This window comes from Apodemus sylvaticus, chromosome 17 (assembly GCF_947179515.1).
Source record: "Apodemus sylvaticus chromosome 17, mApoSyl1.1, whole genome shotgun sequence".
In the NCBI taxonomy this organism is placed as follows: domain Eukaryota; kingdom Metazoa; phylum Chordata; class Mammalia; order Rodentia; family Muridae; genus Apodemus; species Apodemus sylvaticus.
The window spans coordinates 16,055,568-16,071,397 of record NC_067488.1 but is presented as its reverse complement, the minus strand read 5'-3'; the positions used below and the strand labels follow the sequence as shown (position 1 = coordinate 16,071,397).

Sequence of the window (15,830 nt, the reverse complement as noted above, 5' to 3'; positions counted from 1 at the left end):
AAAGAAACAAACAAACAACAGCAAAAACAGCTCCTAGTCCTGATGATTCTTTGCATAGTTCTCTTTGTCTCTGCTCAGCTGATTCTAGCCATGAGTTTGATTATTTTCTGCTATCTACTCTTTGTGTGTGTATTTGCTTCTTTTTGTTCTAGAGCCTTTATATGTGCTATTGAGCTGCTAGTGTATTATCTCTCCACTTCTGTTATATCTCAGAGATATTAGTTTTCCTGTTAGCACTGCTTTCATTCTGTCCCATAAGTCTGGATATGTTATGCCTTCATTTTCATTAATGTCTAAAAAGTCTTTAATGTCTTTATTTCTTCCATGACCAAGTTATATTTGCCTAGATAGTTGTTCAGCTTCTACTCGTGCTTGCCCTTCACCATCTGGTTATCTCTAGTGGTAACTGGCTTTGCTGTCTTTGACTGGAGCCTGTCCTTCCTGTGAGCCTCTAATCCTGTGATACTGTCTTCCTGAATGTGGCAGAACCCTGGGAAAAATGAGCTACAACTGGGGTGTGGGTTGTGTGTGTTTGAATCATGCACAAAGGCTCTGCTCTAGGCACAGGTCCAAACTTTAAAGTGGGCAAGTCTCTGGCTGTGCATTATGGGTTTCCAGAGGTCCTGGTTAGGTGGATTTGGGGGCTGGGTGAGAGGTCTCATCTATGATCCTAGATGTGTCAGAATACCTGGGGAGTCAAACTGCAACTGGGGTATTGTGTGCATTTGGATCCAAATCAAAGTCTCTGCTCCCAGCACAGGTGGGAAACTCGAAGGAGAGCTGTGAAGCTTTTATTTTTTTTTTTTAATTTTATCTCAAAATTTACTTTTGGAGTAACTGGTATGACTTTAATTTACTTCCTTGCAGATAGGTTTTTCCTAAATCCTCACTTATCATTGGACATCTCATATGTGCAAAATTTGTGCTGTGTAGGCACTGTAGAAAGATAAAAATAAATAATACTAGAAAATTAAGAAGCATGTTAAGAAACAAACTTGTTCATACTGTTTTGTAGATTAAAATAGAAGACAGTAGTTTGTATCTCCTAGGAGGTCCTGTTATCTCCTTGGTCCTGTTATCTAAACCTATATACATTTGCTTAGATTTATTGATTCATAATGTAGGGCATTGACTTTTATAAATAAAAAATAAAATGGGCATATTTGTAAGGTCCAAAAGTGCTCAACAACTAAAGTAGCTGCTGACCCCACAACCTTTCTAGCAAGTGAATTCATTCAACACCATGGAAGTTCTCCAAGACCTTTTATATCAGATTTTAATGGAAGTTCTATTGCATCAACCTACAGTTACGATTGTATCATTGTCGAGTCGTAACTACATAAACTCATTTCAACCTCCTTCTCTTAGCATTTAAGTATCTGGAACTGATAATATCTTAAACACTTTAGTCAGATGATCAGTTGTGTAGCTGAGCAGCTTCCTTTTGTCTGAGAGAGAAGGTAGTCTGAGCTAGCCTAGATTTTAAAAACTAACACAGGTTCCCCTGTTATTGTCATTTGTAGAGAAAGAATACAACCACAATATGAAAGTGGGAGGAAGATTTATTATAAAAAATGAAAATATACATCATAGCATGCAGGTCCTATAATGGATTCCCATACTCAACTCCTACCTCTACAAGTTTTAATAACTAATATTATGGGCAAGCTAGTTGGTGTGTGTGGATTATTCATGAATTAAAAAAGTGTAAATTTGGAAATGCTAGGAATAGGTCAGAATTCACCCAGTATTTATGTATTTATTTATTCCCTTTCTCTGACATATGGCAAATTTATAATGGGAAACATCAACTTTGCTAGTCTGATGCTGTAGAAAATCCATTGTAGTAAAACAAAACAGAGTCATGGTCTCAGTCAGATTCTGCAGATTCTAAATATCCTGATGCTTTTTTCCAAGGTAAAAATAAATATTTGCTTCTCTTTCTTACCTACTTTACTCATTATTTACTTTATTATTGTATTAGTTACTACATATTAGTTACTTTCCTGTTGCTGTGACAAAACAATATAAGCAAAAGGAACTTGAGGAAACAAAGGCATTATTTTGGCTTGCAATTCTAGAGGGCTAGAGTGCATCATGAAGGGAAGACAGCAGGGCATATAAGCTAGCTGATCATATACATTTCTTGAGAAACAGAAGTGAGGAGTGGCTATACACCATCAAAGTCCATGCTCAGGGATGCACTTCGATCAGCAGATCTATACCTCATAATGATTTCATAACCACCCCAAATATAACCAGGGCCCAAGTATGCAAATACACAAACCTCTGAGGGTCATTTCTCATTTAATCATCCAGACTTCTTACATTATAATACACCTAATGCAGCTATTATTTTTAATTAATTTATTAATCTGGTCTTATGACAATACCTTTGAAGCAACCAGGAAATTAAGACTATGTGCCATTATCCAGAAATATAAGCTATATATCACTTATAAAGCAAAAATAAGAAAAAAATAAAAAGCTTTCTGTGATCATTACATGTAACAACACTAGACATGATAGTAGTAATTCAAGTTGAAAATGAAATCATATTTAAAGGGATAAATGAAAGAAGCTGTTTATATAATCTCAAATTAACTTTCAAAATATTTTCTTTAAACAATTTCTTAGGTTTTGAACTTTCACATTGTGAAGACCCGGGAATTCCACAGTTTGGATATAAGATCAGTGACCAAGGCCACTTTGCTGGCAGCACCATCATCTATGGATGCAATCCAGGTTACACTCTCCATGGAAGTAGCCTTCTCAAGTGCATGACTGGAGAGAGAAGAGCCTGGGATTACCCTCTACCTTCCTGTATTGGTAGGATGCTTGTTTGAATTCTTACAAAGTATGTCTGTGGGATGATATTAATAGGTAACTACATAAAATGCGCATGTTTTAAGGAGCTGCCTTCACATTCAACTCCTAAGAAGTTAAAGAGTTTATATTCACCACAATTTAAGGTGACATATAAGAGTTCTTTTCTTAATCTGGCCAATGTGTATACTTTGAGGAGTTGCTGTAGCCTGTGCAAAGTTATTACATTTCTGCATTGTTATTGATAAAATATTTAGCTCACTGCAAGAATTTGATGTTTTCATCATGTGCATTTTATTGGATCTCATTGATCAGTTTTGTTTTTATTAGGGTACATTTCTGAATCAAAATGAATGTGAAAATAAAATATTCTTAGTAACTTTAGAAGCATCTTTTATGTGTAGAAGCTCCTTTGGAAAAATATTTAAAAATATATCTGTTTCCTTAAGTATGACAGTGTGAAAATATATTGCAGTATGAAAAGACCTGTGAAACCTGAAGCTACAGTGATCCTTACATTTCTAGATCATGTTGGCTTAATATCATTTTATCTCTATTGTAAGGCAGATAACAAATTAGCATGGGGGAGTGGAAGAATGAATTTCCAAATAGCCACAGATACTGTTGTTATTCATGTTGGTCTTTTACTTTCTAAAGATCAAAAAGTTCCATTTCAAATAACAGAATAACAAAAGAAAGCAACATTTTAACAAACCCTAGAAGGGCAGTAAGGAGCAGAAACACTATTATTGGCAGGCGACTCCAGAGTGCATTTTGAGGAGACAAAACCATTGTGTCTTGCCAATGGGAATAAAAACAAATGTGTATTCAAACACAGCTTTACTGGGGTTTAATTTAAATGTTCAAAAACCCATGCATATTTAATCTTTTTAAAGTATAATGTTTTAGATATACTTTTCTAACTTCTGGTGTTTCATTAAAACATTGATTCCCAATGGGACAAACAAGTTTTCCATAAATCAGCTATCATCACAGTCCTTCACTATCTGATATAGCATATGAATTTGTGGTAATCAGTTACAAATAATGATTTCCATAATGTCTTTAAAATTAAATTTATATGTTTTTGGAATATATTGAACAAACATGAAACTGTCTTCTAAAAATTATGTTAATCAAATGGAAAGATAACTGGTGTGAGATCGAAAGACATTTTCACGAAAAACTAATGCCATTAATTTCTAAGCACTGCTGTTACTTGATAACCTTATAAGAAGAATACATTTTTAATGTTAGATGATCAATTTAAAGAACTATTAACAGAGGAACACACAGACACTTAATGCTGAGCATGACCATAGTAACAGAAGATGAAATTCGGTTCTCATGATGCTGTTCACTGATGACTAATAGTTCTACCACCTGATCTAAAAATCATAATTTTCTTCTGTTGATTAAATATTTACTATGGCTATGTTCAGTCAAACACAAAAATCTTTGCTTAAATATTTTGGTATTATTTAGGCAATTATTTTTGTGAAACTTGTTGCATTAAATCAAACAAAAATTATGTTTAATTACAGATAGTTATTACTTTAAAAAACTTTATTACACCTTATATTTTATCTTTATACTTGAAGCTTGTGTCTTAAGAACATGGACCCAAGTGTTAAGTCCTATTACAACAGCACATTTCAATCTAAAGTACAAAATGTTATGTACAACTACTTATGGTTGTATGCTAGTGAAAAAAACAAACAAACGTGATAATGCCAGTGCTGGTTAGCTTTTCTAAACTTGAAATTGGACATACTAGAATTTAAACATACTAGAATTTCCTAGGTGAAAAAACCTTATTTGAAAATCTTCTTTTATCAGACTGGCCTGTAGCATAAGAAGGCACATTTTCATGACTAATTATTGAAATGGGAATCTCAGCCCAAGGAGGACAATACCACTTCTGAGTCAGTTGCCCCAGCATGAATATTAAAGATAACTGAGCAAAGCCATAAGGAGCAAGTCTATAAGCTGCATCCCTCATTTGTTACTGCTTCAAATTCTCTCTCCAAGGTCCTAGTTTTGCTTCTGCTCTAACTTCATTGAATAATAGACTTGGCTCTTAATGGGGAAATAAAACCAAATAACCTCCTTCCTTCAAAATCGGTCAGTGTATCACAGTTAGTCAAGACAAAATCAGACAGTGATGGTTCTTTCAGTATTGTTACTCTTTTATATAAACATAGCCTATTGTAAACTTGCAGTAAAATAATAATTCCTGTATCTCTATGAGGATAAAGGCCAAGGTACCAAACTGGCAAAACAAACAGAATCTCTCCATCCCTAACTGGAGACACTTGTTAATATTTAGGAATTAACTCATGCAGTTGCTGGGGTCAGCAAGTTCAAAATAGGGGAAGATGGGCTGTGGGGGGTCATTCAAAAGGTTTCAAACTGATAAAAATATTAAAGCCCTTGATTTGAGACAAATTTCTTTTTGTTCTAGAAATTGTTTCTCTCTCTCTCTCTCTCTCTCTCTCTTTAAAGACCTTTGGAAAGTTAGGATGAGACCCACTTTTAAGCATTATCCAGTGTAAACTGGTTATTCCAACAAACGAGTTAAAGATGTTACCACCTTTTAAATGCATTCACACTTAGACCAGTTAACTAAATAACTAAACACTACAACCTAGTTGACAGTTTAATTAAAGTAATAATCAGAATATTGTAATATAACACCTAGATCTATGGAACCAACTGTCTATATGGAGACCATAGACTTATACTATCATAGGCTGGTGTTACCAGAAAAAAAGTTCTCATTTTGATCACTTTTTTCTAATGATATTAATGATGCTTAACATAAACAATTTCAATTTGTTTAAGAAACTGTTCAAAGAACAGAGAATACATATAATTTCTTCTAATATTTAAACAAATATGTTTTTATATTTATTGAGTTTGGAGAAAAAAATAGTTTGTAGAAACCTTAGCTATACAATGCACTGGCTAGGGCTTCCTGGCCTCTGGGTTCAGACATGTAGATAGTTCCCAACAGCTCCTTATGTGCCTACTCTTTTCTTCAGTATAAAAAGTTCTTTGTAAATTAGGGCTTTATGAAAGTAAAATCACTTCAGACATCCAAGTCGTGTTGAATACCATAAAACAGAGGAGTCTCCAGAAAGATAAAATTAAATTAGATTCTGTGACAATATTTATTTTTAATTCAATAAATTTTATAAGAACTTAGAGGCCACATTTAAGCAAAACTATGTTACATGTCACTGAATTAAAGAGTCAACTGAAAATGCTGAAAGTCCTGAAAAATTAAAAGGGAAGTAGTTTACAGTGGTTTGAAGTGGACTGAAAGGACAATGGAATTTAGATCACCTGGGGGAATGAGTTTTTCTCAGAGGTGGGGGTTCAAGATAAATTATTCACCCACCATTCTCTCGCACTGAGCATCTTGCCATCTGCTTCTCTGGTAACATGATTATTATTTAACAAAACATCTTGAAATGTTTTGAAGCCAAGTTTACAGATTTTAAGTGTGTACTTTACTTATTCCACAATTTCGTTTGCTTTTAGTCTCATAATATCTGAGAGAAAGTATATCATTTTACTATACTCATATCCTTGCTTCAATTAAATCTTTAAGAATGCTTATTTTAACATTTATGTTCAAGGAAGATTGAAGGTGAATACTTATTTTCCTCTCTTGGACCTACATATTTATAGAAATGTGTAGATTGTCTTGGAAAGATTGGTATGAAGTTGTGACTTGAAATGTGACTATATTTCACCAGCTGAATGTGGCGGCCGTTTCAAGGGAGAATCATCAGGAAGGATCTTGTCCCCTGGCTATCCCTTTCCATATGATAATAACCTTCGCTGCATGTGGATGATTGAAGTAGATCCAGGAAACATTGTAAGGTAAATTACACTAACTTCCTGATGAGCAGCTAAATAAATTTCGATCAGTAACACTAATGTTCAATATGTTTCATCTTCATAAAAAAAAAAAAAACAAGTTCCTTGTGTGTTTAAAATAACAAAAATACCCTTAGCACACATTGCTGATTCATGGGCTGCTGGAATAAGTCTGCAACCCCTGTAAGAAGCTTCTGTGGATAGAAAGTGGCACCAAGGTTGAGAATGTTTTGGTACTTCTTGTGATCAGTGCTCTGTCCATTCTCAGTGGCTTAAGATTCTTGATCCATCATTTTGATAAGTGCACAATCTGTGCAACCTCACTAATGTGAAGGAACGCATAAATGCAGCAGGCCTTGACAGTTCTCTTCTTCCCTGTTCTTGGGCGCATTTCTGAAGAATCTGCTTTCTGACCCTTTTACTATATTTGATTTCTCTTCCCTGCTGAGTTTTGATAGGATGTTTACACATCATCATGTCATAGCAGCCTGATAAATTCCAAACCATGCCTCCTAAAATCACATGTCAGATTTCATGGCTTTTCCAAGCTCCCAATCCAGCTTTCCTTTTAGGACTTCAATTGAGTATAAATTAATAACTGAAGTAAAAATAGCCTTAAACTAGCCTGGAAAATTGCTATCTGATGTAAATAAAATTCAGACAGGATTCAAGGTGGTGAACTTCACTGAATGCAGTATAAACTATCACATTGCCTTTGTAAGGCAAATCAAAGAACTCAGAATGGACTGTGGTTGATCTATCCTCAACCTGTGGATCTTTAGGTCAACATAGTTTTGTTTAAGATTAAAATTATTAGACAAAAATTTAATTCAACAGGTCTCTTGGATCTTTTAATTAATGAACAGCTTTTGATATTAATATATATAAAAAATTGAAAGTTCTGATAGTTCAATATCAATCACAAACCATATAGAAAGTATCTAGCCAGGCTTCAATATGAAACCAAAAATAACATGATAATTTTATACAGATTATCACAAAATAGAGCAGCTTTAATATGATACAGTAGTAAACGCATGTGAAGGCAGACAATTAAATTTAATGAGGGACACAGATACTCTTTCAGCAATTATTTGATATATCTAAACTCCTTTCACAACATCCATAAAATTTATATAAAAAATGTATATCCATAAAAACAGTATGGCAATTAGACAAATTGTTAGTAATACATTTTGTTCAAAGTTACTGGCACATAGAATGTCCTTTGTGTTTATTTTCATTACCACAATTAAAATTAATGAACATTGAAAAAGGTGACTATTTAAGATTTCTGTAATTTGCAATAATATTGAGATCATGTATTAAATGCTTTGCTAAGGAGGTATATTCTGCTTATCAAAAACATTCTTTTTGGTCATACTTGCCATTACACAATTTACTCTTTATTCTTAGAAAAGAGTTGCAGAGATTCAAAGCAACAATATATGTTTGTTCTATTCTTTTGCTAATATGGTTCTCATCCTTATTTAAAATAACCAAAGATGTATGGCTTTCCCACAGCCTACAGTTTCTTGCTTTCGATACAGAAGCATCACATGATATACTTCGAGTTTGGGATGGTCCACCAGAAAATGAAATGCTGTTAAAGGAAGTTAGTGGCTCTCTGATTCCTGATGGAATTCACAGCACCCTCAACATAGTGACTATCCAGTTTGATACGGACTTTTATATCAGCAAATCTGGATTCGCAATTCAGTTTTCAAGTAAGCTTTTTTTCTGTTTGATTTCCAAAAGCAAAACTAAATGTACAATTATCCCATAAAATTTGCTCCTCTATATTTTCTTTCTCAGTATTATAAATGTTAAATATTAGTTATAGTCTTCATATTTCACAGAAGGTGAAACAAAATATGCTTGGAAAAATAATTGCAATTTACTACATTTATTAATTACCATCTCTAAAGAAATAATCCTTAAAATTACAATGGTATTAAAATAATTCAGCTGAAAAAATAATTGTATCAGAAAGTCTTGTATAAGTTGAACATCCCTCATTCAAAATTCTTGGGATCAGAAGTGTTTCAGATTAAAAAATTTTTGTGAGTTTGTGGATATTTAAATTAACCCTAGTGAGATATTTTAGGAAAGAGTCAACAATCTAAATGCAACATTAATTTATATTTCATATACACCTTAGAACTATGGCTTGTACATATTATCATATAACTATTTGTGTACCTGCATTTTCACTGAGACAGATTATATGAGATTGTGGTGTGGAATTTTCCACACTTGAAACATTATGTTTAGTCAAAATAAGTATATTCAACCTGGAATAACATAAAATCATAATATGTGAAGAGGTTTTTTAAAAAAATAGAAAATAAAGAATATTTATTTTTACTTTTTATATGATGTCTTTAAATAATCAGTAGAATGTTATTTCATAATATTAATAATATTGTATTTTTTCAAATAATAATTATATATTAGTATATTAAAATGGAAATTTATTATATATTATTATTATGAGTATTAATATACAATGAATAATAAACTATATACTATATTTTATGCATTTTATTACATATTTTACTATTCATTAAAAGAAAAGGAAAACAGAGTAGGGATTAGAGAGCTGTTTTAGTGGATAAAAGTACTTTTTCTCTAAGTATGAGAACTTTTTTTTCTTTCTTTTTTTCTTTATTCGATATGTTTTTTATTTACATTTCAAATGATTTCCCATTTTCTAGACCCCCACTCCCCAAAAGTCCCATTAGCCCCCTTCCCTCCCCCTGTTTTCCCACCCAACCCTTCCCACTTCCCTGTTCTGGTTTTGCCCTATACTCCTTCACTGAGTCTTTCCAGAACAAGGGGCCACGCCTCCGTTCTTCTTGTACCTCATTTGATGTGTGGATTATGTTTTTGGTATTCAAAGTTTCTAGGCTAATATCCACTTATCAGTGAGTGCATACCATGATTGATCTTTTGAGACTGGGTTACCTCACTTAGTATGATGTTCTCCAGCTCCATCCATTTGCCTAAGAATTTCATGAATTCATTGTTTCTAATGGATGAATAGTACTCCATTCCCCAGCATGTAATAAGGATACATGTTCCACTATGTTCATAGCAGCCCTATTTATAATTGTCAGAAGCTGGAAAGAACACAGGTATCCCTCAACAGAAGAATGGATGCAAAAAAATGTGGTATATAAGTATGAGAACTTTAATTTAGATTTCCAGTACCCAAAGAAAAGGAGAGTCATGGCCACATCTACACTGTGGCCTCGCTCAAATAATTATCATTTTGTGGGTTTATTTATTTGTCATTTCTCATATCATAAGGGTCTATTTTATTTCTGTGTTTTACTTTTTTATTTACTAATGTTTTTAAAGTATGAATAAGATGGCAGACAAGTGTTCAATCTTTATTCTTTCTAATGGTAGTTTAACAACAGCTTTGGTTTCTCTACAATAGTAATACAGTTAGTCCTTTAAATGGCTGCCATGATAGGGTTCTGTATATACCAATGGAAAATGTGTTTAGATGTGTATCTCTGAATTTAAAGTTGATCTAGGTTTTTAATTATTTAGTGGGAGGGTTTATAAACATTTGTTTGTAAAAATGAGTGGCTTACTTTAATATGTGTTGTATTTGTAGGTCCTGTTAAAGTTTTAGAAACATCTGCCATACTATGTCTTAAATGAATCTGCCTTTACAATAGATGATCAAAAATGTACACTACTGCTTGAATCTTCCAATCCACTTATAGTCACCTACTTTATAATAATGACTACATGCAGATACAATAACTGCAAAATTCTCTCCTGAACATCTTTTGTAACATTGCACATGTTTACCATGCTTCAAAAATAAAATTAAAAAAAACTTATTTTCATACATGATATCTTGATTATTGCTAAAATCCCTCAGTTTTACATTTATGTACAAAATTTTATGTGATTCCAACACATCTATAAAAAAATATCTGCTAGCATTCATTTCCTAGATAAGTACACAGAGGCTGGAATGTTTATTAATAGTCATATAACTACTAGATATCTAAGACATGGTCCACTTGTGTCTGAATATAGATGAATATCAGGTCTGATAAATAGAAAATGCTCAACATTTATCACTATCGTGTCATTATTGTAGAGATATATGCAACATATTCACTATTGCAGATATATACTAATATATAAGAGATATTTAATATAGTACATATTAGAGAAAAATATTTAGCTAGATATTTAGAAATATAATATATAATATATGATATGATATGATATAAGTTAGTCAATTTGCCATTTTGATCCTGATTAAAACACTCCACCAAAGGAGACCCTGTCCTCAAAGAATGGTATTAAGGACAATTTGAACTAAGAAGGAATAAAGCGAAGGAAAAGTTTATACTTGCCTGTTGGAAAAGGACTTTTGCCTTCTTCCTATGTGTTTTAGTTAGGCTTTCTATTAGTATAATAAATCACTCAGTCCTAAAACAAATTGAAGATGAAAAGATTTATTTCAGCTTACAACTCTTAGGGCACACTTGATCACTGAGACAAGTCAGGGCAGTTGCTCAGTAGGCCAGAGCTTTGGAGAAAGGAACTAAAGCAGAGACCATGGGGAATACCGCTTAGAGGCAGGGTTATCTTGATTTCTCATACACTCCAAGAGAACCACTTTAGTGGTGGCTCCATCTACAATGTACAGATCCATCCCATATCAAATGTAAATCCAGAAGAGTGTCCTGTAGTCATGTCTACAATTGAGATTTCTTCTCAAATGACCCTACCTTGAATTCACTTGATGTAAAAACTAATAAGCAACCTTGTAAGCAGACAGCACAATTTTCTAATGGCAGTAAAGAATAGGAATTGTATTAAACAACATGTAATTGTAAAATTAAGCAAGTGGTATTAGCAGGGATGTGATGAATGACACTAAGTAGCTCCCAGTGTAGACAAAGTTAGCTTGCAGGTGAGAGTTGGCCACTCCAAAGTCCATTTAAATTCTTCTTTTCTAGAAATCTATTTATACATTCCAACTATGTACCCATCCTAATAGAGTATGTTAAGGGCCACATATTAAGCATATTAATCCTCTCATAGGTCTCCAAATATATCTTTCCCCTTTGTTCAAGTAAATCTTCACACATACACACACATACACAAACACAAACACACATATCATATAGACACACATACATGTATAAACACAAACTCACTCCCTTACACACTATGGGGACTGCTGCCCCTGATTTTTTAATCATCAAAACTTCATTCTCTTTAAAAGTTACTTCTGATACAGTTGCTAATGCTTTAGCATTAATAGTCAGTCTTGGATAAAATGTCTATTGGGCTAGTTGTCATGTTTTCAAATAAAGACGAGAATAATTTATTCAGCAATTCACTTTCCTAGAGAGCTTTTATTTATGATTTTTACTGTTCTAAATACATTATGAATTCATTTGCTTACCTAAATATCTATGTAAAACAGATTTTGGTAAGGGCAATAATATAATTCACTGATCATATCCAAAGTTTTTTTTAATTCTTCAGATAGAAAATCTCAAAACTTATGTTCAAAAAATCCTAAACCAGGGCAGTTTAGAAAATCATAACTCATATTTTAGTTAGATTTCTAAAGAGCTTCTATTCTTTTTCTGCTTTGGGTGCTTTATGAGTCTAAATAAAAAGTAAAAGCTGTTGAACAGAAGTGATTTCCATGCACCTGTTACATAGGACTTAAATCTCCCACAGAAGAGTTCTGTGGTTATTGATTGACAGTTTTGACTATGCTTTAGACACTACTTCCTATAATTAGCATTTTAAAAAAGACACATTTTATCTTATGCTATCAAAATATTTATAACTTTCTTAATTATAATGGTAATAATAGTACAGAGAGGAACCATGAAGCTACTTTAAAAAAATGTAAAGGTTATTGATTTCCAACAATTTTTGTACACATTTAAGGTATTATTGTACATAGAAGAAAGAACAGAGAATGTACTCATGATATCTAACTAATACAAGAAACTTCAGATTCATTTTAGTCACAAATCACTCTTTAGGACAGATTCTGTCATTCTTGTACCTAGATTAAAAATAACACATCTCTTTTATTTACTGTGTTATCTTTAGCACCTAGCTCAGGGTCACTCCAAGTGAGAAATATTTGCTGATAAAACAAAGGTCAAGTAACTTACATCCATATTACAAAAGTAACGGATCTGTCTCATCTGCTGTACTAGTCAGTTTTCTATATAGTCACAGAACATATGGAATGATTATATATGTATGGAATGACTTACAGACTGCATTCCAGCTAATCCACACAATGTTAGCTAGTAGTTGCTCAGTCAGACAGACCTGGATGTCTCAGCAAGGCTTCAGTATGAATACGCTTGGAATCCAAAGAGGTAGGCTCCAGTGCCAGTAGAAGAATGAATGTGCTAGCAAGTCAACGGCAAGCAGGTGAAAAGCAAAAAGCTTCCCTCTTCTGTGTCCTTACATAGAGTTCCAGTTGAAAGTATGGCTTATATTAAATGTGTGTCTTCCTACCTCAAGATCCAGATCAAAGGTATGTGACTTCCTACCTCAAAGGTGTGAATTGGAAGTGGATTCACACATTTCAAACCACGCAGAAAATATCTCAAAAGCATGCTCTCCATTTCTGAATTGTAGTTCATTCCAGTTATAGTCATGTTGACATAAAAGAATAGTCTTTACATTTTCTAAGGTATTTCTTGAAATTACCCAGCTGTCTTAGACAAATAAACTCATTCATCTCATTAATTATCTACTGAGAGAATTAGTGGGAGATAGAGTGATAGATTAGAGTACCTGTCAGACTTTTAGTATAATATATACAGTAAAATGATTTTAAACAATTGAATTTATAGTAATAAGTAACAAAAGGAAGAGACAGACAAACAGGAAATGTCTTTACAAAAAAAACATAACCGGTGAAGTTCACTTCACAAAACTCAGTATAATGTGAGTTTAACTGAGATGCAGGTTGCATAACAACTTTACAGTCTTCCCCAAGCCACCATCCACAGCCTCATGACATCTATTTCCTGATCTGTTCATACTTTGTAGATTCTGTCGCTTTGCCTCTTGGTGTTATAATCTGCAAGGCACTTCTGCTTAATCAGAGCTACTTAAGTCTGACACTGCCACCTCATGCTGTCCTAAACCCTGTCCTGGCTTCACAGCAGGTCAGCCTCTATATCCCCTACTTAAATTTGTAATCTGCCTGTCTTGTTCCACTTCAGTTCTACAGGGAGGTATCATGCTGTCATTTGCCCACAGAATAGTTGATTTTGACAGAGCATTTTCTCAGCTCTTCATTCTTTGACCTCTCCATTAAGAATCAGTACCTGCTGGGTAATACAAAACACTAAGGCTCATAACTTCTACTGTTGAAAATTCTCAAAGAAATAAATGGCTTCACTAGGATGGGTTGAAGTCTGACAGCCTTAAAGGACTGCATGACACAATTGCCTTTGTTCCTGTCCTCATTATTGTTTGATACACTGGGTGACAGTCAACTAGCTATTCACTTCATTATCCCTTCATATTTTTCTTCACACATCTGACTGGCTGGCTGTCAGAAGCAAAAACTGCATATCACTTTACTGTTTAAAAGTACTTAATGCTTTGGGTTCAGTTTGAAAGTGAAAAATTCTGTTATTAAATGTAAAACCTCTGCATTATAAACCTTCTCTAGTTTACATTCTGTTTCTGTTATAAGACACTGACAGATTTCAACCTGTGTGTCCTGTTCTAACCACAAAAAGCTTACAGGTTACACAATATCACTGAGGAAAGTCAAAGCAAAAACTCACAGAAGAACCGAAGCAGAGAACGAACTTTGAGAAATGGCTTGTTCCCATGACTCCTTCTGCTATCTTTTCTCTAAGAATAGGTCCACTTGTCAAGAAATGGTTCTACCCACAATGGGCTTGTGCCTTCTACATTAATTAGTGATCGTTTAAATGACCCAGAAATATGTACATAGGTCAGTCTGATAGGTGTAGGTCTTCTACTGTGATTTCCTCTTCCCAAGTATATCAAGGTGACACCCAATATTTTCCATCACAGTAAACAATTAACCTATCTGACTATTCATTTACATAATTTATCTCTCTCTAGTACCCTCTCTCTCTCTCTCTCTCTCTCTGCAAACTTTCTTCAATATTGTTGGAAAGTTTGCGCCCATATTCCAAAAGCAATAAATTTATAGTCATTTTCAAAGACCAGGTCCACATCTTAGTCACTATATTTAGCCTGTGCTGGCACTATGGGCTGGTTGTATTATAATTGTTATATATCCAGAGTTGCTTATGATATTTGTAGTTTATGTTTATTCGGAATCAGTGTTTGTCCTATATTTTCCATTCTTTTTTTCCTTTTTTAAATTAGATATAGTCTTTATTTACATTTCAAATGTTGACCCCTTTCCTGGTTTCCCCCTCCCCCAAAAGTCTCATAACCCATCTCCCCTCCCCTTGTTCCCTAATCATCCCTCTCCCGATTCCCTGTCCTTGTATTCCCCTACACTGCTGCATGGAGCCTTCCCTAGACGAGGGGCCTCTCCTCCCTTTGATGTCCAACAAGGCCATCCTCTGCTGCCTATGTACCTGGAGACATGGGTAACTCCATGTGTACTTGATGGTTTTTTTCCTGGGAGCTCTGGGAGTACTGGGTGGCTCATATTGTTGTTCCTCCTATGGTGCTGCAAACCCCACCAGCTCCTTGGGTCCTTTCTCTAGCTCCCCCATTAGGGACCTGGTGCACAGTTAAATGCCTGGCTGAGAGTGGCTCCCTCTGTATTTGTCACGCTTTAGCAGGGCCTCCCAGGTGGCAACTATATCCAGCTCCGGTCAGCAAGGACTTGCTTAGAAATGATTCCACCACTATGGGGAACCACCATAGTGACTGGGTTTTGCAGCTGTAGATAGGATGGATTCCCAAGGTGGGGCAGTCTCTGGATGGTCTTTCCCTCAGACTCTGTTCCACACTTTCTCTCATCTCCTTCTGTGGGTATTTTGTTGCCCCTTCTAAGAAAGACCAGAGTATTCACACTTTGTTCTTCCTCCTTCTTGAACTTCATTTGATATGTGAATCATGTCTTG

General features: G+C 34.2%; 1 protein-coding gene across 3 annotated transcripts in view; it reads left to right on the top strand.

Annotated features, from left to right (window-relative positions):
- The window catches only part of Csmd3 (CUB and Sushi multiple domains 3), a 1,209,570-nt gene that overhangs the window by 887,933 nt on the left and 305,807 nt on the right, over positions 1-15,830 (top strand). For all 3 annotated transcript variants that reach the window (XM_052161507.1, XM_052161506.1, XM_052161505.1), the window contains 3 exons: positions 2,638-2,829; positions 6,591-6,717; positions 8,239-8,441. In XM_052161507.1, the coding sequence (XP_052017467.1) occupies positions 2,638-2,829; positions 6,591-6,717; positions 8,239-8,441 (522 nt within the window). The remainder of the gene's footprint in view (positions 1-2,637; positions 2,830-6,590; positions 6,718-8,238; positions 8,442-15,830) is intronic.